Source organism: Apteryx mantelli, chromosome 14, assembly GCF_036417845.1.
Source record: "Apteryx mantelli isolate bAptMan1 chromosome 14, bAptMan1.hap1, whole genome shotgun sequence".
Classification (NCBI taxonomy): Eukaryota; Metazoa; Chordata; class Aves; order Apterygiformes; family Apterygidae; genus Apteryx; species Apteryx mantelli.
In genome coordinates, this window is record NC_089991.1 from 13,763,388 (window position 1) to 13,788,291 (window position 24,904).

The window sequence follows — 24,904 nt, forward strand, 5'->3', positions numbered from 1 at the left end:
ATTTATTTCCCAATCAACAGAGTCAAGGCAGAAAACAACTCAGGGAGGAAATTCTTTTATTTCCTTTTTAGCTCCTCTGTGCATGTGGAAGCACCTTATGGCTCTGAAGAAACCACAGCTTCCCTGGGAGCCTACAATGAAGTTCTGTGATGCCAACACTTGCTTCCTGTGGACAGTCTTACCACAACTCATTTCCCATTTCAAACTGCCACTTTTTTTTGCCCTTTGCTAGAATAGGCACGTTTAAACCAATGACCTCCAGCTTGCTCCCTTGCTTGCCCAAATACTGAGTTGGAAAGAGGAGTGCAGTGAAACCAGAGTCCAACTATAACATCAAACACGTGCTTTTGGTCTCTTTTCACTCCTGGAGGAGGGAGTGATCAAGATACGAATACAGAGATGGAACTACCTCAGGATATATTCCCCAAGAGAAACACACCTCAGTTACTGAGAAAACCACTGAGAAACATGATCCTACATTTTGAAAATGGAGTGAAAATGTTGCTGCTGGTTTTTATGACAGAAGTGCAGCCCTTATCTAATATGCCCTAAAAGATGACCCCTATCCTGCCTGCTCCCTCTGCAAGTGAAAAGAAGCTGCCAAAGTGGGACCAGCCTATCACCTCTCACCCTCAGACTCTTATCTGCAGACCTCCAGTTCAGTCACAAATTTGGTAGCTTGTCGAGGGAGCATAATTGTATGTGGCAGATAAACTCTGCCACCTCTCGCTTCGGTACCAGAGCTCCAACATACAACGTCTATTCTTTGCAACTCTACTTGTAAAGGCTCAGATCTGAACTTTAGGCCACCATGGGAGACATTTGCTGAAGGAACAAACTGACCTTTCCTACGCCTCTGGTTTTGATCCATCTGTCTGTGGAAACAGAGATGTTTTCACAGCCTATTCTGTTGCAGTCATGAGTAATTTCTTACAAATGGCTGTTCTCAGAAGTGTGTTCTGCAAGCATCTTCCTTACCAGAAGTAATCTTATTTTTCAGGTAGCTCTTCTTCAGAATGGCCTATCCATGAAAAGGGGGGGGGGGGGGGGGTCTTTTTTTTTTTTTTTTTTTTTTAAAAAAAAAAAGCACTTTAGAACTTCAGATCATTGTACTGAGAGCTCCCAGCTGAAGGTTTTCTTCTGGGAGGAAGCAAGGTTTTGGGATGATAACTCCAAGAGTTAAGCGCTTTTTGTGTTGCTTTGCTAACAAGTTGCAGATTTCAGCTTCTTGCCCCACTCTTATCTGGAAGACTATGATATAGCTGGATTAGCTAAACCAAGGTAAGCATCTGTAGTTCAGGTTGGGTAGCTTCCAACACTGAAATGTTTCCTCACCCCCTATCACAAACAATGTCTTAGCTTTTATGCATGGCTCATGCTCTCATACTAAATGGAGTGTTTCCTGCTTAGATAACACCTTTGGAGATATCATACTATAGGAAGCAGAATTTCTTCCCCACAAACACAAAGCTGGTGGTTTTGTTCTGCAACAACAGATGGAGATATATGGAGGACCTAGGAAAATGGAATGGACATAAAGCATCATCATCTTTTAGAGATACTACATCAACGTTAATTAAGAGATTGTTAAAACACTTCATGGTTTGCTCAATATTTGGCACATATGTACAACACATCATACTTCTAAACATCTAAATACACCCTACTGTGCCTTTTGTGACCTCCTAGAATCAAATTGCTCAAGCATCAAAAAAAGCAAAGGAAGTTATTGATTCACTTAGGTTACCTAGAGCTCTGATGGAAGGGAACTTATTTCAGCTGTTCTTTGCTGATCTTAGAAGCTCAAGAGGTTATGAACCCATGTCATGAAAAAGATTTGCATCTCTCACCATCAAGGAAATGGAAAGTGTTTCTGAAAGGAAAAAGAAAATCAAGTTCCATCTAAAGTGAGAGCAAGACAGCAATTCTTGACTTGAATGACTTTTCATGCTAAGCCTCTCTTTGCCCAAAGTACCCAACAGATTTACACCAGAATTTCAGAAAACTAAAGCATCTGAAAATTTGCAAGAGGTTTTGCTTTATACAACAGGCGTTCCTGAAATAGACTTTGCATAGGAAGCCGCCTTCCAAGAAACTGGACTGGAGCAGCGGCCAGGTCATGTAAAGACAGAATTAATGGGAGAAATCCAGCTTTTACACACTGCAGCACCATCCTGACCTACCGAAGTAACCCTAACTTTATCTGCTGGGGTTCAGCTGATCCAGAGGCATACAAGAGCCATGCTGCACCAACAAAAACGTGCTCCCGGTCCACCTGCTAGCTTTCTGATTCCAAAATGGGAATTACAAAAGCAGTGGCTTCTTTCGTAACACCTTCCCTGTGGAAAGGAGGAGAGACATGAGGAAGGGGAGCAGCCCCTGAGCCGGGAGCAGGGCTGGGGCGCTGCTCCCACTGCCAGGCTGCAGCGCCTGACCAGGCAGAGCCCCATGCTGCTGCCCATGGGCGCCGCCGCTCCTGCCAGCTCCACCACTCTGTGCCTGCAGCCGCCGGGGCTGGGAGCAGCCAGTTGAGAGACGGAGTAGCACATGAATAAAGGATAGATGAATCAAGTTCATGTTCACTTGCAGGTAAAATTAAAAACAACTTGCAAAAGAAAACACCCATGATTACTACACTGCCAATCAGCAAGTTTGGGCTGGTGTTCACAACAAACTTTACTAACCCAGATCCTTAGCTCAGTGACTCAAGAATCCACAACTAAAGAATTCAGAAATGACAACTCCAGTTTTTCATTCTTCATTGTGGAAAACAAATCAAAACATTTTTAGCCCTTAAAATCAGGATAGCCTTTCAGCTGTGAGTTGATGCAGTAATGAACGCATATGCTTACCATTAACAGAACACCACTGCAGCCAAAGACTGGCAAACAAGTTATTTTTTGTACAGCAGCTCCCTGCTGATATGAACTATACCCATTTATGTACTAGTAATAACACTTTACAGTTGGTACGTTAAAACTACTGTAAGGTTCAATGGCTTATAATATGAAATACAGAATACAAGAAGTACTTAATTTGTATAAATACTTCTTCAGCAGATGGAGGTCTGGTGTAATACTCTAGAAATGCAATAACATATTTTCCTATACATGCTGTATTAAAACAGCAAACATGAGTGTTTCCATGACTCAGCTTATTTGAAACACTTCTAGGATGGGTCACAAAAACTGTTACTTTTGTCTGAATCTCACTGTATTAGCTGTGATTAAATGTACTTGTTAGGACTAAATATTAGCTTTGATCTTGCATTAGAGGAAGTGTCTTATCAGCATTCACATTATTATCTGATGAAGTAAACCTAACACTCCACATCCTGTTAAGGAGTAGAGAGAACATGCTATCTAGTCACATGTGGGGGGAAAAAAAAAAATGCTACTTTACCAAATCTTTTTATGCTTCCACTAGATACCACTGTCTTCCTCCTATCTTCTTCCTATACTTCAAGTGTCAGATTCCCTCAAGAATTTCTGCTGAGGGACAAACGCAAAGAACACTAGCATTGGCTTTGCTACATCAAACAGTTTTGCCACTTCAATTTTACAGAGCTGAAAGTTAGAAAAATCCCTGTTAGGCACATTTATACCAAAGTGGTTAAACTGTTGTAACACTGTGGTTCAAAAGCAGTGAAATCAGTAACAGTGATGTGTAAAATTGTATAATAATATAAACTAATCTACTCTAGAGCTTTTACCACAGTAAGTTAGTAAACAATGTCATTTGTTACACTGATAACTCTGCAAACTTAAAAAAACCCCAAACATTGAGGATAGATCAGGACATAGCTGATGGTATGGCACATCCAAAGGTCACAGCTGCGTGTGCAGAGCAGACACTGTCTTCACAGCAAGGCAAACTAGCCTTTAGGAAGTCTCATGCTCCCACAAGGCAGATTACTAACAGCACCCAAGCTAGCTGGTTTAATACTAACTTTTGCATCTTTATACTGTACTAATAACATTCCTGTGACTAGTGTGGATTCATCTCTTGCATTTTAAAAATATGAAGGTTACGATACACAGTAAGATAATCAATCTTCAATTGAAAAAGAGGGTTATGTTTTATTATAAGCAGGATGTTGAAGAAAAATAGTAGTATTTGCCAGTCTAGGAAGGATTTCAGAGTCTTATATATATTCACTTCAGTTTGCCATGCTGACATATGCCTGAACACATCAAATCCCTATCAGCAACACTTTTGTAGTGCACATAATATGCACCACTTTTACACTGGACTTGCAGCAAATTCTGGGCATACACATAAAACGTGTACAGATGCTGCGGGAACTGGAGGCATTTTCTGTTTACAATAAAAACAAATGTTCAGGGCAAAGAGCAGCAGTATTTACTGACTGTATAGAAAATCTGCATTCATGAGTGAGCATGAATCAGTCTGAAAGCTGGGTCAGATGAATCCTGTGCTTTTCCTAGTTGCAGCCATGTCAGTAACCACATATCCCTCTTCCTTCCCGTCTTATGTGAAAAACCAGTTTTGAGCCAGATAGTACATGCAGAGTTATGTTAAAGTGAGTGGAAGCAACATTTAGCAACTTTTTTCCTATTCCAAGAGTCAAATACACTACTCAAATGAAAAAGACAGTGGTATAAAATGCTTTGGAAAATATTTTGATTCCCAGCTAAGTTTTTTCCCCCCCAAAATTTTCAGGAAGTCTGGAAGATTCCAGAGATCACTAACTCAATTACTTTTTTTTCCAGCTTTTGGCATTCTGTGCAACAGCTGTAGAACAGTTCTCTCCCTTTGAAAAATGCACACAAGACACAAAGATTGTGCTCAACAGGTTTACTCAGACCAGACTTAAATGCTCAAGAAAAAGGCACAGATTAAAAGAGACTCTGATGACTCTTTTGAACACAGCAAATGGGGTTTTGTTTATAAGAAAAAAATACTGCTATGAATTGTATGGGCTGAAAAATTCAAATATTTCTCCCTGGTCCTAATTATTGGCCTTCATTAAAATGGAATTAAATTAAATTGTATAAACATATGAAATAAAGTCTCAGTATTAGGAAGTTTTTCTTTTGTTTCCTCTATGTACAAACCTTAGTATACAATTTTTACTTTTCATTATACATTTACTACATACTCTTTTTCAAACCGAGTCAGGGCAATTGCAAAGTATATGTTTCAAGAAACCACACTGCAGTCAGAAAGAATCCACCTGCTTTCCTTGCCAGCAGTGCCGATCAGAATTTAGGAAGAGATGACTGGTTATATGGGAGATCCACTCAAATGTAATCATCTTCTACTGGTTCACCGTTAACATCACAGTAATGGATGAAGATAGCCACAACACGCTGGAATACACCTTTTTTCATCTGGCGCAGTTCAGAGATCTCTTCTCCTATTGTCTCCATACAGATGTCTGCAGACAGCTGTCCTTTCCTCCGGGGAGCATAAATAGTAGCTGTGGAAGGCACAACAGAATAAAAATTACAATCTTTCCTAGAAAGAAACTCACAAATGAATCTGTTTTGCAGTAAAGAAGCTGGTCTTTGAAAACAAAGCAAATAAATAACATGAAAGCATGTCAGATAAGACAGGTAAGTAAGAATACATATCCATTTTTTCTGATTCAGACTATGCACTAAACTACAATCACCGATTCTGAGTCAACATCAAAAAAAAGTCATAGAAGTGTATAGCCAAGAGAGACTTCCTTGTCCTCTTGAGCTTCATTCCCTCAAACTGGAGCCACGTAAGTGTATCTGCAAGTGTGCCTATCAAAAGTCTGTCCAATTTAACAAACACCTCTTATGAAAGAGATTCCAAGATCTTCCTAGTTAAGTACTGGAAAAAATTATTTATCCCTGCTACTAACAAAGCTAATCACTTCCCACTCGATCCCTAGCAACTGCCCACTACAATATTTTCAAGAAAAGCTCCTTAATAGACCTTGAACTCCACCACTAGGTCTTCTCTGTTCCAGAGTATTCAAACAGTTCTTTCCTCTTTCCTCCCAAGGTTCTGTGAATTTCGCTCCTCTCTGCTGGACTCTCTTCAGCTTGCCTTAATAACACTTCTAAAAGCAAAACTAGAGGCAGTACTCCAACTGAGTACTTACCAGAAATGCCAATAAACTCCAGAGACCACAAACTGCTGGGAATACACATGGGTTTACTGGCTGCCAAAATGAGCATGTCACAACATTAGTTTTATATGTATGTTTTAGATATACTCCTTACAGCTAAAATAGTCAACTTTGTCTTCCTACCCGTCCACATTATGAAATACCACTGCACAGGATTTATTTTGCTAAGACTACTCACATGCTAATTCTCCCAACTGCAAGTTGGTAAGGAGCATTCTTGTGACTATGGCTGAAAGTCATCGCAATTTTAGGCTAAGCACCCGACTGGCTCTCTGATTTTGTCAGCATTAAGCATCGCCAGATGGTCACAGCAGTACTACAGTACTCTCTTCTGTTAGTCCCCCCTCGTGGTCCAGCTCCCAACACTGTTATAAGCAGTTATTTATCAAACATAGTGTAAGAACTAGAAAACTGATAAATAACGGAACATATTGTCAGCTTGGAACCAAGCAACACATTGAAGTTCTTCAAATATGTCAAAGAGTACTCACTTCTTTCATCATCCTCAAAATCATATCTGGCATAGCTATTTGGCTCTGCTGTTCTAAGTGACCTCAACCATGGGAAGTCAGTAATCATGGAGTAAGGCGCTCCATCCACAATGCCTAAAAGACAGACAGACAGGATGAGGATACAAGGAGGACAATGTCAATCCTGCAGCATCAGTGCTCTTCATCAAGTTTCATTGTTATCACACAGGTCCTCACTTTAATGCAGAAAAAGTACTTTCTCACTTCAACTCCCCCACTCTATACCAAAGGTCTTCCACTTCCCTCACAAGAATTTATGCCTCTTGCAACTTGATGAAATCAAAGTCATTTATCTTTGCAAAAAACAGATCATCAGCCTTCAAATCTCTACAAATGCTCACCTTCTAGAGTGTAAATATCTCTTCCCCAAGGGTACTTAGTGTATTTCTTCAGGTCTTCATCAGTTCGTGTAGCTTCAGGGAAGAACTCATATTTAATAAGCTCTCTAGAGACAAGGAGGAAGACATTAGAGCCAGCAGCGATAAGAAATATGAGGGGTGGAGGGACAAGAAACAAGTGGGAAATTCTGTTACACAACCTTTCCTTTAATGAGCCTGAATCCATAAAAACACTCCTCTAAGACCCTCACACAGTCTCAGTATGCAATCCCTTACTCTTGAGAGTAACCACAGAGAATAAGTAAGGTTAGGCAAGAAACCAATTAAGCTATCTTTTATGCATAGCCTTCTACCTGAAGGAACAATCCACCACAGCTGCAACTAAGCAAAACTTTTTTGAAAAATTATTCCTTAATCACTTTAATAAAAAAATCATGAGAACAGAAACACTGTTTTAAAGTAATTGGTGAGAGCCACTGTATACAATTCACTGCTCCTGGGAATTTTTGCTCTTCACTAAGGAGCTGAAATTGATTACACATCTTTCCCCAAAACTAACATTATTTCTTGCAGCCACTCTTTCTCTATTTTAATAAGTGAAACTTGTTTTCTGATTTGAAGACATTCCTCAACCATCCTGAACTACTTCAACATTCAATTATGTTACTGCAGTATGGAACAGTTGCAGAATTTTACAGTATTTTTCACACAGTTAGGTTTATTTAATCTAAAAGTTTTACGTCAGATACACCTTGATACTGAAATTCTACCACCCCAGCCCACCATTTAAAATTCAACCATCGCAGCCAACAAACCAAGCTTTTTATTTGGCTAAAAGAATACAGCAAGTCTACAGCTACTAACTGTAGCTTCTGAATCAGGATTCAGTACCTTTTCTGTACAGCTATTGAAAGACAAGTACTCACTGGTTAATATTTGCTATTGTGTCCATCCAACTCCGAATGCGCACCTTGTTGCGGACATTAGGTGGGTTACTGAATTCATGAATTATGCAAATGTGGTATGGATAAGGGCCACTAAATATCTTTTGCTCTAGAGTCAATGTGTCAACCTGTAAAAAAAAAGGCAAAGACTTGCAATCAAGAGAAAGGAAGGGATGGAGTTTTAGAGTCAAGAGCAGATAATCTACCAAAACTCCCAAATTCTGGGGTAAAATGTCAAGAGAAAGCAAATTTTAACAGCATACATAATCAAATATACAACTGAGCAGAGTTAAACTTTCCTAGTACAGCTTTACCAATGAATCCCAATCTGGATGGTGGAATTTGCTGGGAAATTGCAATTTTTCTGATGCATTTCGCAATTCTGTAACATGTAAATAAACTTTCACAAAATTACATTATGGCCTCAACTACATTCATTCTCTCAGAATCTGTCTGTGGCTTAGGATTATTATTTTTTAATAGTTTTGGCACTGCACTCCCAGAGCTAAAGCAAGAGATCTAGTTTTAAAGAAAAGCTAGCTTTTATACTAAAACAGCTCTCCCTTGTTGGAGAGGCAAACTAAGCCATAGAAAGCTTTACTCTGTATGACAGAAGCAGCATTACAGAATAATACAGAACACTAGGTTAGAGTGACAAAGTCAACAAAGCATTCTGGATCTTACATTAAGTTCTCTTATTATTTGTTGAATGACCTCAACAAGTGACTAAATGTTAATGCTCACTTCTACATGTAATCCGGGGGCAGAAAGGGTGGCTCCCAGTGCCACAACTGCTTTGCAACACTGGCTAGCATTAATCAAGAGGATGCAGCTTTCAGTAAAGTAGTATTCAAACCACTGTGTTGTTACTAAATCTAGAAGGACATGGTTCAAAGATTTCAGATACCATTCCTATTTCATGTTTGTGATTACACACAAATACAAACTCCATTAGCAGCATCTAGGTTCTTATAGTTACCTTTAGTTATTTAATTTAGAATTAATTCAATACAACATGGATTTTTACAATATCTTCTAATGCAATGAATATTGGAGATTATAACGTTAAGTCTTAAAATTTGTTATCATCCAAGTTCCAGATTCTGCAGTAAAAGCCTTCACGGGATATGGTTGCAATAAATAAGTTTCCCTGAGTTGTGTTACTGTAACATTTACATTTTCTGCATTAAATGAAAAATGTATGAAGCCAAAAGAAGTGAAAGAATACTGGCAGTACTTCAGATGTGTTCACGATTAAACAAGAGCTGGTTGTGTACCTGCTGCATTGGACGAAGATAAATGATCCGATTCCTTTCTGGTGGCATTCTGAGAATCTGATCCAGAACCTGATCCATGTTTAACTTCTTGCACTGGGCATAGTCAAAACGATTGACAACTGGTGCATTTTCTACTTTTAAGTGCTTCAGTACACGACACCTTGTAGCTATAAATCAGCAAATAAAATCATTAAAGAACGGAGAAATATAATATGAAAAAGACCTGAAGAGCATCCTTTCAGAGCGCAGACTGCTTCAAAAGAAGGCAAATCAGTAATGCAAGTAAAAGACAACTAACGAACTAGTTTGAATAGCTGGCAACTTAAATATATTAAAAAATACACTAACTGTTCATTTCTTCCACATTATAACCAAAGTTCTCATTTGTGAACCTCTAAGAGGAGTCCTTTTAAGAAGCCATGTTAAGTTTAATCTGACCAACAGTATGCTTTTTCCCTTTGCTTCCTTTTACAAAGCCCCTTGAAATAGTTTGTGGACCCCCACAATTAAAAACCACTGACTTAATCAGGTCAAATAGAGTATTGCGAAACCACGCGATATAAAAGATACGTTTCCTTTCTAGAAATCCATGTCCACATCATCAAAATTTAGTTAAAAATAAATGTATGTTCCAAGAAGTACTTTGGAATATAAAAAGGAATACTTTCATCATTCTCTGCTAAGTCTTCATATGAGATCTCTCAATTCAGAAGAGAATGTGCTACTAAGTATAGATATTGCAGGAAACAATAAATGACCCAATGCTTCAAAATGAAACTAGTCATACACCCTGGAACGCAAATCTAAGGCAGCTTAAATGCCATAATTTAAAATAGATTTTTATCATGTCAAGAAGATATAATTGTCAGTTAAATAATCTATGGAAGAAGGAAGAGAAAAAACAAGGTGCTCTAAAACTCATTTCAACAACTTCCAATTATTGTATTACAGCCCTTCAATAACCATCTCTATCTTCATAACTCATGTTATGTCATGTAATTTCATCTGCTGATTTTTCAGATATTAATCTTTATTAAATCAGTTACAGCTTATAAGGAAGGTGACAGCGAAACTGAGAAGCACTAATAGTTGGTGTTCTAAGCATCAGTCTGATGAATACAAAATAAGCAGCAGACTGACTTTAAATTTTTCAGAAACTTTTAATGATCCCAGATGGAGAGAAGATATCAAATGTTTAAAGAAACAGAGAAAGCCTTGATAGGCTATGTGTCCTGATGACATTAACTACATACCATGTATGAACATCATTTTCGGGCAGTCTTTCAGTACCAAGTCTGTTATTCCACAGTTGGTCAAGGTGATTCCAACAAGGTTTTTGGATTTCAAAGTCAGGACCTGGTGAAAGTTAAAAAAACATCTATGAGAGGGTAAAATAAAGGGAAAAGCTAAATTTAAAGAGATACTGCCAACAATGAAAACAACTGCTGTTACAAACATTAGAAGGATATTAATGGGATACTAATTGATATACTACAACTTCTGTTCACAACAGATACTTGAGATGACTAGGCTACTGCTGGCAGCGAGAGAAAAAGGCTCCCTGCTGACCAGCAACATCACAGAATACAAAAGAACAACTTCACAAGAAAAAAAAGTCATAACACAAAGCACAATTTTATCAAAAAACAAATCCTAAGTACCACCTGTCAGGACCTTCAAACTCCACCGTTCCAATTCTATTTTTCAACAACAATGAAAAGAAAAAAAAAAGGCAATTCTGGACAGTAACTCTTTTTAAATACAGATAAAAGTATGGCACAGAGAATCACAGTTTGAACTTCCCATACCCAGTGCATTTCACCAGTGTGCCTCAGAGGAATACCTCATAGAGAGAGCTGGAAATGAAATGTGTAACTTATTCAAACCTCTGTGTCCACTATCTGTGTTAGAAAAATAAAGCAACTGTCGAACTTTACAAGAAGAGATGCATAAGCAGAATAGTGTTCTTTCAAAAATGGCACATTTTAACAAGAAAAATCATATACCCAGAAATGTCTTTTATGCTAATTATAAAAACTGTAATGCATCCTAATAACCAGAGAAAAATTATGGGTCACATTCACAAAAGCTATCTAAAACTAGTGAGGCTAAGTTCTTTCACTTCACAGAGGGAAAAAGAAATACAAGTAGGCTCCTCTGCAGCAGCATTCAAAAGAGAAGCCTAATTTAGCTATTCTGAGTCACACTCTGAAGGAACCTCTTGCCGAGCGCTTTGGTAAGCACCCTCACTACAGTGAAACCAGACTTTGTAATTTCTCCTTCCAGGACCGATCTTCACTGCAGAAGAATTAACTCAAGTTATTTACACACACACAGAATCTCCACCCTGCAATTCAACAGATGAGTTGCTATGTCATAACCACACTCACATTTAGAGGCAATTACATATCTTTTTTATTTATTTTTTTTAAAAACACCAGTACCTATGCTGTGCTTTCAAAAGTAAATGCCAAAGAATAACAGCTTTCCTCTGCGCATCAAGAAGGACACTGTGGAAAGGCAGGACTTGATGCATCAGTGTAGTCACAAGCATCTGACAAACCTTAGTAAGCACAGTTTTAGCTTGTACTTTGCTCTTCTCGGGCCAAAGTATTGCTGCACCTGAGACAGAAATTTCCTGCATAAGGATAGGACCAAAGAAAGCAGCAACATCAGTTATAATTCAGCTAGCTCTACACCAAACACAAGCTTGTAGTATATCATTGTTCATGAACTCCTGCAGCTGAGAAATCTGTAGCAGAAGAAGAAAAAGACCTTACTTGAACATGATCATCCTCAATAACTGGGTCACTCGTGCTTGTGGACTTGTCAGCTGTCCTTTTCCGCTTTGTGGTTTGTCGCGGCTTTGGCTTGGCCACCTCTGGAAACAGAAAAACAGAAAATCTTTCGTCTGTTTACATTCCAGGAAAACAGTAGAGGCATTTGCTAGCTAACACTTCCAGTAAGACCGTGTATTTGTTAAATAAATCAAAATACCTGTCTGACTTGAAAACAATTGTGTATCTTTTCTAATACAAAAAGCATTTTCAGGTTTGTTGTCAAAATCATTCACGTGGAGTAAAGGAGGGAGGGTGGTTAACAGATTAAAGCACAGGAATGCTGAAACTACTAGTCCAACATCACTCAGCAAGACAGATGCAGAGCCAAGAAAGGAACAGATGCTGGATTGTTATGTTACACTTGGTTCTCTACAACAAACACTCTTGAAAAATACAAGAATCAGAATAGCTGTAATGTTTTAAACAACAGAAATAATCTTCTTCAAAGTCTGCTTGTTGCAACTGTTACTAAGTTTCTCCTGAATTTGTAAAGGATGCCCAGGTTTAAAAAACAAAAAAAACCCAAAAAACAAAAAAAACACTTTGAGGTCCCCAAGCTGCTTCTCACTATTTCATGCACCAGTGACATCAAATTCTTGCTGTATTTTAAACAACAAGCTTTTGAAAAGAAATGCTAATAGATGAACTCTTACATTAGAAAAAAAAATTAGAATTAATTTTCTGTAATTAACAGATCTAAAATGAGCTATTTTAGTAAGTGAAACTTCAACTTTTTCTTTTAAACAGATGGCATGTTTACAAAGATTCACAATCAAAATAAAAATGCAAAATATTAGAGACAATATATTAACTACTTTGTGCTATACTACCAATAACATTAAAGATGATCTGTTGCCTATGTAACATCAAAATCCATCCATGCATGTAAACTATTAATTACAGCTGACATTCACTAGGCCTGTGAAAGTGCAGAATTTAGGCTACTCCTTTAGGGCATCCACAGTTTGGAAAATGTAATGTTAAATAGCCAATCTGTGGTACATATGCATCATCATCATTAGGTTTTTTTGACAATTCCTAAAATATCTACAGATAGTGAAATACTTCCTAGCTATGACATTGGAGAAATATTTCAATTTTGTCTTGAATGGTTCAAGGCACACACCTAGATCAAGAAATCTTTACAGAAAGTTTAACATAACATGCTTTCTAACATGTAAAAAGCTTGCTTCACTACAGATGAGTACTAGAAGAAGCCTAAATAAAAACGCTTATTATAAGAAAGAGTATACCTTGTATTTTTACTGAGGTATCCTGCACTTCAAAAGGCCTTTAGCCAGATAGCCTGTGGTAACAACACTTAACATTTCACTTTAATATTTCACTTGTTCCACTGCTTAATATGAATGTATAATTTCAAGAAAAATAATTACTTCCATCATCAAACATAGCTTTGTTATAGAAGCCAGAAACCAATGTCATTTATGCCAGAATAATAGAAAACTTTGATATTCAAGGCACATTTTTAGACCATATGTGGAAAGGTTTTTTTTGCAAGTTTTACTCTAATTGTAAACAACTAGTATATTCCATTCTAGAGAGGAAAAAGCATCATAGTGGCCAGGCAGAAGAAACTTCACTGTTTTCTGTATGAAGCAATGATTTACATGATCAAAATGATGTATCAAATCTCATACCCTGCCTCAAGCATCAGCTACTACTTGATGCTTCAAAGAGGGAAAAACTGCATAAAGATGTACATGTAATTCTATGGAGCTGGGAAAAAGAGTTCTGCCTTGAGCAGGCAAATCAGCTTAAGGCTAAACATAGGAAATACCAAACATTTTTTCTCCATGAGCAGAACAGATCTTGCTCCTGACCAACAACATGAAGACAGAGCTACTCTCAGGATACCCTAATTTAATACCTAGATCTGACTTGCTTCATTTTATTGTTGGTAGTGAGTAGATGAGGATAAAGTCTTTTCTTTTGTTTTTAGTAGATTAATTACTAGTCATTATAAGGTAAGCAAGAAAATACATATTTTAAATTTAATACAAAGACCAAGTCATCAATCTGAAATGCATTTAGCTACGGAACAGCTTCCTAGGTGATTTAAGTTTCATTAACGCTTGGGAAATTGAGATAAACTAGAAAGACACCAGCAAATAGTCACACGGGACACTAGGAATCATTCCATGTTAACAGATATGAAACTGATTACTTCAGTGTTTTCCACCTCCAACACATGCAGCTCTAACAAACATGTTTAATTTTTCAGTTTCATTTTACTTGGCAGATATTCTCAGCAAAGAATTCTGGATATATGAAGTAATTGTGAAATGTGCTACACCAGACTAAGATGATTATTTTGGCAAGGAAGTATACTAGGAAGAAACAAAAGATGTCAGCAAGTTCCCCTCTCACATCTATTTTTCCCTGTCAACATTTCTGGCTTCATTACAGCAATTCAGAGGTTTTTGTTTGTTTTATTATTTTTATCTTGTTTTATAAGATGTGAAATACAACTCTAATAAAAAGACAATTTTCAACAAGTTTGATGGTCAGGCCTTATGCACTTGGAAGTAGAATCCAATACGCAGGTGCACAAACTTCTGCAGTATTACAGCTCAATTATAATTATGTCTGTCTTTATTTGCTGACAAAGTATCAGTTATTAACCTTTGCTCTCTTGCTAAGATCTGAGCATACCTGCTCTCTTCTTCCTTTTTTAAAGGGAGAATTTTAATAGGGGAGACAGTCTTATGTTTGAATGAATAACAGCCTTCACAGGAAAAGAGACACTCTCAAAAAAAGTTGCATTTGGTCTTCAAATGAGTAAATCAAACACCATTTAGTATGTGTGGATAACGCGCACACACACATATATTTGCACAGAGAAAGAAGTCATTGGCACTCTTTACAGAGAGATTCATTAATTTACTTAGCCATGGCAGTGAAGTCAGACGTTTCTGTTCCATCAATATGCTTATCCTTTAATTATTAATCAATAACATTAATGCTTAACTTCATTATTACTTGGGGGTGTTGCTTTTATTCAATAGTTTCACTCCAGCACAGTAGTTTACTCAGAAATGAACATATGCTTATGGGTCATACCTGACTCTGACACCAGAGGGACATGGGACAGCTTGCTTCTAGCTCTTGTTAGTGGTCGGCGTGGATACTCTTCTTTATACTCCATCTCATAGCTCCTTGGCTGTGAGCCAGTGCTTTCCTCCTCACTGGCAGGCCCACAAGCACTCCCACTAGTCCTCTCATCACTCGTCTCTACTGGAGACCCACAGTTTGGCAGAGTCCTAAGTGCAAAATCTGACCCAGCTCTGTTTGGTCCACTTCTGCAGGCTCCACTTGTGGATGGGCATTCCCCATCACAACACCCACTAGTCCTCCGTTGTGTGTCCTGAGGCTTATAGCAGGAACACCTGGAACAAACGGAGCTCTCCTCAGTCTCTCTCTCACTGGAAGCTTCACTCTTACAAGGCGAGCAGACACACTGCCTGGATTCATCTGCAATTGCTGGACTGGTGCCAGCAGAGCGGCTATTAGCTGTCTGCACACAGTCAGGACTAGCAGCAGCAGTGCAGGAGTTGGATGTTCCCGTTGATCCTGTAGCATTACTGCAACCTGGGTAAGAATCTTTGTTTTTGTTCCTTTCAGGCATGTCACTTGCTGCTTTCATGTCTGCTTTAATCTGCTCACTTGTTACTTGACAGCCTTTCTCACAGCTGCTTTCCTCAGTATGGAACTGCTTTGTCTGGCCCACCTGGCTGGCACTACACCTCTTCCGCAAGGGCGTCTTGCCTTTACCACTCACTGTTAATGAAAAAGTTAAGCATGAGAGAACAATGGGATAACCCAACACACAGTTTAAATAAATGCTGAGTGCTACTCTGCTAGGGGTTACTTCAAATAGGAGGTGGCCTAGAGGCCAGTGACAAATCTTGGGGGGACCATTTTTGTATCACAACTCTTTCCAGTGCTACAGAAATTAAATATAATTCCAGCAGTTGCTGAATCTCTCATGATGTCCTGAAGCTATTTCTGTAGTGATGTGCCGCTGTGTTTGCCAGTAAATGAGATACATATTCACCAGAGAGGCTAAAACTTCCACACAGCAGCTCACTGGTTAAAAAGGTCAAAGCACAAAAATTTGAAATGAAAAACACACTGAAAATAGGCTTTCATTTTCTGAAATATGAGGAACAAATCTGAGGAATTAAGTAGTAACATAGATGTGACTGAACTTTATGTTTTCATTAGCAACCTTTAGCTCCAGTTCTGGGTATGAAAAATGGTGTGAATAGGAAGTATTAGTCTCACCTTACAGTTGAATTAAAAAAAACATAGTGAATAGTGTCCAAATCATGATCAGAACTTAAATGTCTCCTCTGTCTTAATCCTCTCATCCAATTAGACTAAGCATTAGCCAGTTAGCCTAAAAAACATTAGAAGCACTACAAAAGTTTCCAAAATTAGCTTTTAGCTATTACAGGTTATTTCAACCCCAAACAAGAACTGACCTCACCTTTATAGCACAGCACTCTACAAGTTTCCAAGTTGAAACCACCAGTCTTGCTGAAGTGTATCAAAGTAACAGGGGGGCTGATGTGTAGGGAATATGCTAGTTACAAGCAGGAATCTACTTGTTTCATTACAGCTTTGATTTGCCCTAGGCTTTGCAGAAATAAAACCAGTATTAGGCCAGTAAGTTTCTCAGTCCTTCACAAAACAGGAATTTTATGTTAACTGCTTAGCTAAATACTCATTAAGGCTTAATACCATGTGTACTTCATCTGTCAATTATTTAGAATTTATAATTCAACCTTGACTTTCTCCTTACTTGTGTACGTTACTTAGAATACAAACTACAAGAAATAGTAAGCCATCTGTGTTATTGGAAAGGCAGCACTTCCTACGGCATCAGACACAGGAGCCACACTTGGTATCATGGATGTACAGCTAACAGCTGTAAACTCTACAAGAGACAGAAAGCCTTTTTCTGTCTCTACAGTCATCATACCATTATGATGCCCCAGGCCTCTAACTCTGAGGGATGCCACTGAATGAGTGTTGCTCAATGGTGAGGATGACAGAGTACTGGACATCACCCTGAATTCTAACTAATTTTCAAAGTTCCCATCAAAGATGAAGTTCTCCTTAAAGTGTCCCCTTTGGGACACTCCTACAGGGCTTGCATGAACCTAAAGATGGCCAAATCCCCTCATGCATTTGCCCCGCATGTCACATTTTGTATTAGCAGCAATGCTTTGACAGATGGATCACCAACAACATAGTTGCAAATCTGGCTTCATAAACTGTATGCACTTGCAAATACAGAACAGCTGCAGGTTTCTGCAGGCACAGTAGTGCAGTGCCACCATTTTTGATCTGCTTCCCTACAGTGACTATGTGATCAGAGTGCTTAGAGAGATGTGCTCCTACATCTCCATTCTAGCTTTATAACAGGAAGGAGGAGGTTGGGGCAAACAAATAAGCCTGCATTATACAAAGCCGGAAATAAAACCAAACTAGATTGTTTTCTCATTGGAAAACTGAAGCTTAAGAATAAATTTTGCCCAGCAGCACCCAGCCCTTACCCAACTCTTTCACACCTGAAGGCTCTCTAGTTTCCACTGGATCTCTGGCTTTCTCTTCTCCATCTGAGTAATTCTGTGCAATGCTGTTAGTGATGCAGGCTCTTGAAGTCCCCATGTTTTCTTCCTCATCCTCACTGTCTGAATCATGGACAGTAATAGGTGCTGCTTTTACAACAGGCTGAATGCCACTTGGTCCTGAAAACAGTAGAAAAGTGCCAACAGCTCATACAAAAAAAGCCAAGCATGTATAAGAGCACTGAAGAACTAAGAACTGCTTGGAAAAGTGACAAGAGCAGATGATTTTGGCTGAATTTAGCCACCTTTTAATTTAGCCATCCTTCTGTGGATGCCGCCTCATTAAACCCCCAAATTATAGCATTCTAGCTTGTAGGGGGAATAGTGTGTCAATATAAGACAAAACGTAGGCTTTCTATAATGTTTCTCTGTTTCAGAATATCTAAAAGTTCTTCCGCAATAGTAAAAGTAACTGCAGAACTATTATAACGAGTCCCTGAAGCCTCCAAAGAGACAGGAATGTTGGTCAGGACAACTGCAATTATTCTTCACCCACAAAAGCGCGTAAGATCCTCTCTGAACAACCAGTAGACGTGGACAGGAAAAGGGCCCAGAAAATTCATCAATCCTTCCCCTGATAGCATGAGTTATCAGCCTTGAATACAAGCGTGCTTTATTAGTTACCACTCTTGCCTATAACCAAAAGCACGAGCCAATCACAGTGACATACCTGCCTGTGAATAATGCAAGAAATGAATATGAAGTAAAATAATCTTTTCAGGAGCTATCTTGAGAAAGTGAACAGATCCAGTATATCTGTATGCCAGTTAGTGTTGCTAACACTATATTTACTATTTATTTACATATTTACTAGGCAAACATGTTGTCCGGCAAATGGTAGATTAAAAAAAAAAAAAAAAAAATCAAGACTACTTAATGGATGTCACTAATACAAATTAAATGAACACTAGAACAAACTGTTCTGGCTTGAATGCAACCAAAAAGAGATTCTGTAAGTTGTAGTGGAAGAAGTGAGGCCATTAACAACACTATCAGAACAAGACAAGCTTATTCAGGTATTTTAAGGTTCTTGTTATACTCAACACAAAAATAAGCCTTTCAAACCAAGATCTTTTGCTCCATACACAGAAGAAAACAGGAGATTTTAAAAGCAGTTTTAAAATAGAATAAAATTCCTTTGCAGCAGTAGGCTGTGCTAACAACATTATTTCAAATGCACCAGACATCCCCGCTAAAGAAAACCATTCAAAAATCAGACTTACACTGAAGAATTTAACCCCTCAAGAAGAAGATGCTGAAAAGTAATTTCCTTCCAAAACTGAAATTACCTGCTTGCTCTTCATCAACCTCCATAGGAACAACAGCCTGGCTTTGAGCAGGGACCTCATTCTGACCTTGCACAACAGCAACCCCTTCTTCCTGTGCCACCTCCTCCATCTCATTCAGTGCTGAAAAGATTGAGATAAGGTCAAGAGGAAGAAATGGAAGAACAGAGCCCATAAGCAGAGCAGAGACTCAACTGGTACCCACAGAGGCATCGAAGAGACACCAAGAAATAAGTAACAGCTGCCTTGATTCCTTCAATGAGTCTCAAAGGATGCACATCAAAGCTCCTCACAGATTTGTTCTACATCTTCTCCTTAGCTAAGGCCCCAGCCTAACTTTTGAGTTTACTTCTCCCAAAATTTCCACTCGTCAAAAGCTTTGTTCTACTGCAGTAAGCAGTACATCCAAGATTTCCATATTCATTCCTTCAAATGACTTTGCTGGTAAAGCTTAAAAATATACCAGACACTGTGATACACTCCCAGCCCCAGCCAGAGAGGCCTAGAAAACCACTTCCATAGACCAGTATCATACTGAAACTTTAAACAGGTAACACCTGTACTACAGTAAGTTACTGATGGAAAGTGTAATATGCCTCCATCAGCTACTAGATAAAATACAAAGATGCTTTTATTATACATACGGATATCAGAGATGTGCAGACAGCCTTCAAAAAAGTTTAAAGTTACATACCAAGAACCATAAGAGTAATAAGTTTTCAACGTATATTCACATCTTCTCTAGGACCCTATGTAAATGGCAATGCCAAGTAAAAGCACTCCCTGCAAAGGTTCAGAGATTAGTGGTTACCCTCAGCTGCAATTTGCTGTTCTTCAGCCTGCCCATCTTGCCGCAGCTCATTCTCCTCATTCTGGTCATTTGGATGTTGGTGATTGTTGTGGTGGATGTTGGGATTATTGTTATTCTGGTGGTTATTGTTGTTGTCATTGTCATTGTTAGAGTTCTGATTACTGACCAAGGCAGATGAGACACCAATCCCTGTGCCTGCACTTAGGCCGACACGAGCACAACCCTGAAACAAAGAACAACTATATCAATTTGGAAACACTGGTACTTACCTACACAACATATCCTAAGGCCAATAAAAGAGACATTGTGTCAGTATTATCTAGGATGGCAGAACAACATGCACACACGTTGGACAAAGGACCTAATTCTAATATTTGCTTATGCTACACATTGCAGAGGTCTGTCCAAGTTTGGCAACCCCAAAAAAACTTTCCCCTCTTACTTTATTAAATGTGATTTCATATGCTATGGGATCATAACAGCTCACCATAGACAGGAGATTATATACAGTCTTCCCAGAACACAGTGGCCTTAAGATAGAAAACTGCTTTTTTTCCTCATTCATTCTATGCAACCAGTATTCATTACAACAACTGTTAGAAAGACTTGTGTGTTACAGCACAGGAATAGAAGAGGCAACATGAAGAAATAAAATTTCTAAGCTTTAAAAACACTCATATATGGGAATGGTATCCCTTTTTCACCACCTACAAAATCATAAAAGTCCTTAGCATTGTGAACAGGTCCCTAAGCATGAAAAAGAAATCATATAAAAAGTAACAGTAAAGTCAAACAGCAGCAGAGACCTCAACAGAAACAGAATCCATTCTGGTCTTATTTTCTGATCATATATTCATTCATGATCATGCTCACCATTGCTCCTATCAACAAAAGAAACTGTAATGCTCTTCCTAACATACTATATTGATAGCATATGCAAACCTGAGTCAAGCTATTTAAATAATTACAACTTTAAAAAGCATGTATAACAACAGAAGTTCAATAAATTTTAGATGAGCTGGTAACATTAAAATGCAAAACCATACCCTGAAAGGCTCACCTTAGGAGGTTCACGGAACATCTGGTCAAGAGAAATAAATTCTAAGCTTGGCAATAACTCAATGAACTGACTGAAAGAATCTAGTTTTATCGCATGGCATCGCACCAGGGTGAGGTCAACCAGCCGGGTCCATCTTGAATGATCTGCAAAAGAGGAAAAGATGCATTTCTTGGAAGATTCCTACCTCACTTATTTTCCATTATAATCTTTCCAGATTTGAGACTAGGCATCTTCGGTATCTCCAATCCGACAGTTATCAGCATCATTATAGTTCCAAACCCTACATCATCTCTTACATTTGCTAAGAAAGAGAACAAGCAGTATCATGAGGAAAAAAAATACCTCTTATTATGTCTTTTTCCATGTCCCACCAATTTTTAAATTTTAATCAAGGAAACAAGTTAATTCTGTGGATATCTAAATTTGTTACACTGTGTTACCCTGCATACAGTTCCTATGAGTAATGTCACATCATTCTATTATATTATTCAATGATTACACAAAATTAATTTACAGTTTTGGGTTTATTTTATAAAATGCTAGTATCCAAGTGACAAGAACCCCATTCGCTTTCTCACTGATCTCTAGTACTTTTATCATCTCTCAGAAAAGGAAAATGAAATCAAACAGGCCACACAGTTTACAATTTTCTCATTATCAGACCTACAAGAATCAGCATTCAAGAAGTATTAATTACTTAAAATATGCATATCAGAAGTGGGATAAACTGCCATTTTTGTGATGTTTTGTTATACTCTAAAACAAAAAAAAATTTCTTCCCCATGTATCAGCGCAAATAAACACACTTACATTTATATATTGAATTTCCATACACAAAGCATGCACGTAGTCAATAAATCTTGCAGTCTTGTGCAAGTACATTTCACCACCTCAAGCTTTCCTTTTAAAAAATAGCTATTATGCTTTTTCACTGAGTAGTTTAAACTAAAAGGTTAAATTTAAAAATCTCAAGTTTTATGTGAGCTATTCATATAATCTCTCTAACATTTCAAAAGCGTACTATACCTGTGATCCAATTATTTGGGTTGTGTAGATGTGGGCAGTTGTAAATGACCAGATACTTGATGCAAGAAAACACTTCATTTACAGCTTTCATACCAATGTCTGTAATAATTCCTGGATTTTCAACCACATCAGCCAAGCCGTACTTCACCAAGTCCCCATTTGTCATTTTACCTATGGAAAGGACAGCAGCAAATACAGCAATACATTTCAGCATGATTTTCTAATTCCATATTTAGACCAGTTTGGACTAAACAGATCAGATTATTACTTCAGCTCAGTAAAGCTGAGACATTCCCAGTTTCAGTGAGAGTTTCAGAAAAAGAAGGAGAAAAAAAAATATATATATATGGCTGTATAAGATCTGGAGCCTCAGTAAGTGCACATTTATATTCTTTTTAATCACTCTTAGAAAATTATTAAAAACATACAAATTTATTTTATCCTAGTATTTGCCAAATAATTTAGGGACTTTAAAAAAGTGTCATACACTGTAGTAAAAACTCATCGACATATCCTAGATGAAGGGTTTCAAACTGCGGGAATTCCAGTTCAGCCATCTTCAGAGCAGAAAAAACACCATCTTTGGTCAAGGAAGGCTGGATCCGCACTTCATGCAACCTGAAAGCAATCAACCATGGTTCATATTAAAAGGTGCACCAAATCACAATAACTGTAGAGACCACTCAAGAGGCGGCTCTCTGGTAGCAGAATGAAAATATTCTTTTAACAATAGCAGGATTAAGAGGATACTTGTATCTTTATGGCACTATTTGGCAGTTACATAGCAATATCAGCCACTGAGCTAACTATGAGACTAACAGCATTGAACTCTTTTCAGATGGAAGCTTGAGAACAAGGCTTATGACACAGTGAGTCAGCAGCAGACAGAACTCCAATTATTTTTCTAACCACAGAATATTCTTGTCATATAGAGTTTACAAGTACTTTACTCCTTAAACTTTTAAAGGTTGTTCTGCTTCTTCATGCTCTTGGACTTCATTACTAAGATAATTATTTTGACAAAGGAGAAGAGGGAAAAGAAAGATCTGAAGGTGCATACCTTCGTGCAGCAGTTATGATGAGGTAGCCAAGATCCACTTCAAGAGCATTCTTGCAAGCTCCCAGAACTATAGTGTGCAAATTCCTAAAGCCACCTGACAAACAAAAGCCATTCTTTCACTTTAGTCACAGATCACAACCTTAAACTTTGTAAATTTCTCCGGTGTCATCACCAGAGGTGGATTAAGAACAAAACACACACCTTTTTTAGCAAAACAACATAAAATATATTTCAACCCACCTCCCTCAAACCCTGCCAGTTCCATTCACCAACAAATGCAATTGGAAAGGTTAACTTATTAGTCAAGAGATAATTCCAGGTAAAAGATTAAAACAATACTCAGTACAAAGCTATATTTAGCACACCACAGATTAACCAAGAAAGGACATGCTACAGAAAAAAAGCTAAGCCTCACATGCCTCAAGCCTTTTTTTTTTTTTAGTACAGGAGGATAGAAATTTTCATACCTGATCTCCAGCTATCTTCTACAACATGCTGGATAAGTCCCCCAAGAAAAGGAACACGAACAAGTTCTAAATGCTCCAAATTTCGGGCAGAAGCCAAGCCCGTCACTAAGGGTACATACTTCAAAGAATTTGTGGGTCCTACAAAGAACAGACCAATACAAAGAAAGTTATTCATTTAACAAAACTGAACATACCATGTTAAGTCAAAGATGCCCATATAAATCCATCTGGATCAGAATGTCAACAGAAACATGCAGCACCAAAAACAGTACAGGAGAGGAACACATTTCCATCAAACGTCATGAATAAAACAATGACTTCTTTTGGAATATTGCATAGCAAAAAACAAATACTAAGATTTCCATTTGCAGCTTTAACAGAATTAGCAGATCTTCTACATGCTAAAACATCCCCTCTGTAAATGGATTCCTCTCTCTTACCTGCACAATTCCTCATGACAAAAGTGCGTAAGCTGATACAAAGAAAATCTTTAAAAGGTTGTGGTTTGGTGAGTCTCACCCACTTCAGATAAAGGTGCCTCAGCATTGGGATACAAGGAATTTCAGGGACATTCACTCCTAATAATAAATAAACAAAAGTTCAAATCACATACCATTTTAAACAAGCTTTCAAGTACAAACTCTAGGATAAGGTTCTCAGGATTAATTACCTTGGCTTTAAAAGAGAAATGTTTCCTTTGCTACTGGACATATGGGAAAAGTTGTAACCTTTTTAAACATGAGTTCTTTACCTCAGTTTGTCAACACAGTTTATTAGCATTCGCACTTTGGACCTGCTATCATATATATGGTAACTAATAATTCAAAAATGCCACATGTCAAATTCCCTCCCTTGAAAAGAATGACAATCCCGCAGAATTTCAAAGCCTTTAAATTCATTTGTATTTAAGTCAACTAATTTACCATTAAACACTTACCTACTAAGTGCAAAGTCTGAATTTTAGCTCCTATAGGAATTTTCAGTTTGTTCTCAGGAGGGATTGGAAAAGCACCATTACGATTACGAAACTTCCCTAAAATATGAACTTGTGGCATGTACGTCCAAATAGCTTCCACCAGCTCCAAATGAGAGGTCTCAACACCCTGGAATAAAGTAAGCAAAGCAAATGCTCTAATACCAGTTTAAGCAACAGTATCCTCTTAACCATGTGAACGTCTCAGTAAGGCGCAGACCATAATGCAGTGTGCCATTTCATTTTAAATTTGCAGAAATACTTGTCTTTTCAAAAGCAGAAGGATCAGAGTTTTAGTTCACTGCTGAACTTAAGAACACCTGTGATTCCCGCTGTTGCAACTAAAAACAGTACTCATTTGAAAATTAGTTGCACATTTGCAGATGTGGTCACAATTAACTCCTACTCTGTACAGTCAGGTCTGAATACAAAAAGCCCTATAAGCATACTAACAATGGGTCCCTGCCACATATTTCTTCTGCACTGGGGATCATCTCAGCTGTTGAAG

General features: G+C 38.0%; 1 protein-coding gene across 13 annotated transcripts in view; it reads right to left on the reverse strand.

The window, feature by feature from the left end:
• FBXO38 (F-box protein 38) overlaps positions 1 to 24,904 on the reverse strand; it is a 34,247-nt gene that overhangs the window by 3,960 nt on the left and 5,383 nt on the right. For 6 of the 13 annotated variants that reach the window (XM_067304773.1, XM_067304772.1, XM_013953685.2 and 3 more), the window contains 18 exons: positions 24,361 to 24,526; positions 23,864 to 24,001; positions 23,424 to 23,561; positions 22,957 to 23,050; positions 22,384 to 22,514; positions 21,897 to 22,067; positions 20,871 to 21,013; positions 19,811 to 20,033; positions 19,003 to 19,122; positions 17,639 to 17,833; positions 15,138 to 15,854; positions 11,997 to 12,097; positions 10,470 to 10,572; positions 9,217 to 9,383; positions 7,922 to 8,067; positions 6,999 to 7,102; positions 6,619 to 6,732; positions 3,762 to 5,443 (listed from right to left, as the gene is read on the reverse strand). In XM_067304773.1, the coding sequence (XP_067160874.1) occupies positions 5,265 to 5,443; positions 6,619 to 6,732; positions 6,999 to 7,102; positions 7,922 to 8,067; positions 9,217 to 9,383; positions 10,470 to 10,572; positions 11,997 to 12,097; positions 15,138 to 15,854; positions 17,639 to 17,833; positions 19,003 to 19,122; positions 19,811 to 20,033; positions 20,871 to 21,013; positions 21,897 to 22,067; positions 22,384 to 22,514; positions 22,957 to 23,050; positions 23,424 to 23,561; positions 23,864 to 24,001; positions 24,361 to 24,526 (3,150 nt within the window). In that variant the 3' untranslated portion in view covers positions 3,762 to 5,264. Of the gene's footprint in view, positions 1 to 1,747; positions 1,874 to 2,602; positions 3,489 to 3,761; positions 5,444 to 6,618; positions 6,733 to 6,998; positions 7,103 to 7,921; positions 8,068 to 9,216; positions 9,384 to 10,469; positions 10,573 to 11,660; positions 11,855 to 11,996; positions 12,098 to 15,137; positions 15,855 to 17,638; positions 17,834 to 19,002; positions 19,123 to 19,810; positions 20,034 to 20,870; positions 21,014 to 21,896; positions 22,068 to 22,383; positions 22,515 to 22,956; positions 23,051 to 23,423; positions 23,562 to 23,863; positions 24,002 to 24,360; positions 24,527 to 24,904 lie in introns of those variants that run through there. The other 7 variants (XR_010885626.1, XR_010885627.1, XR_010885624.1 and 4 more) reach the window with 4 other exon arrangements.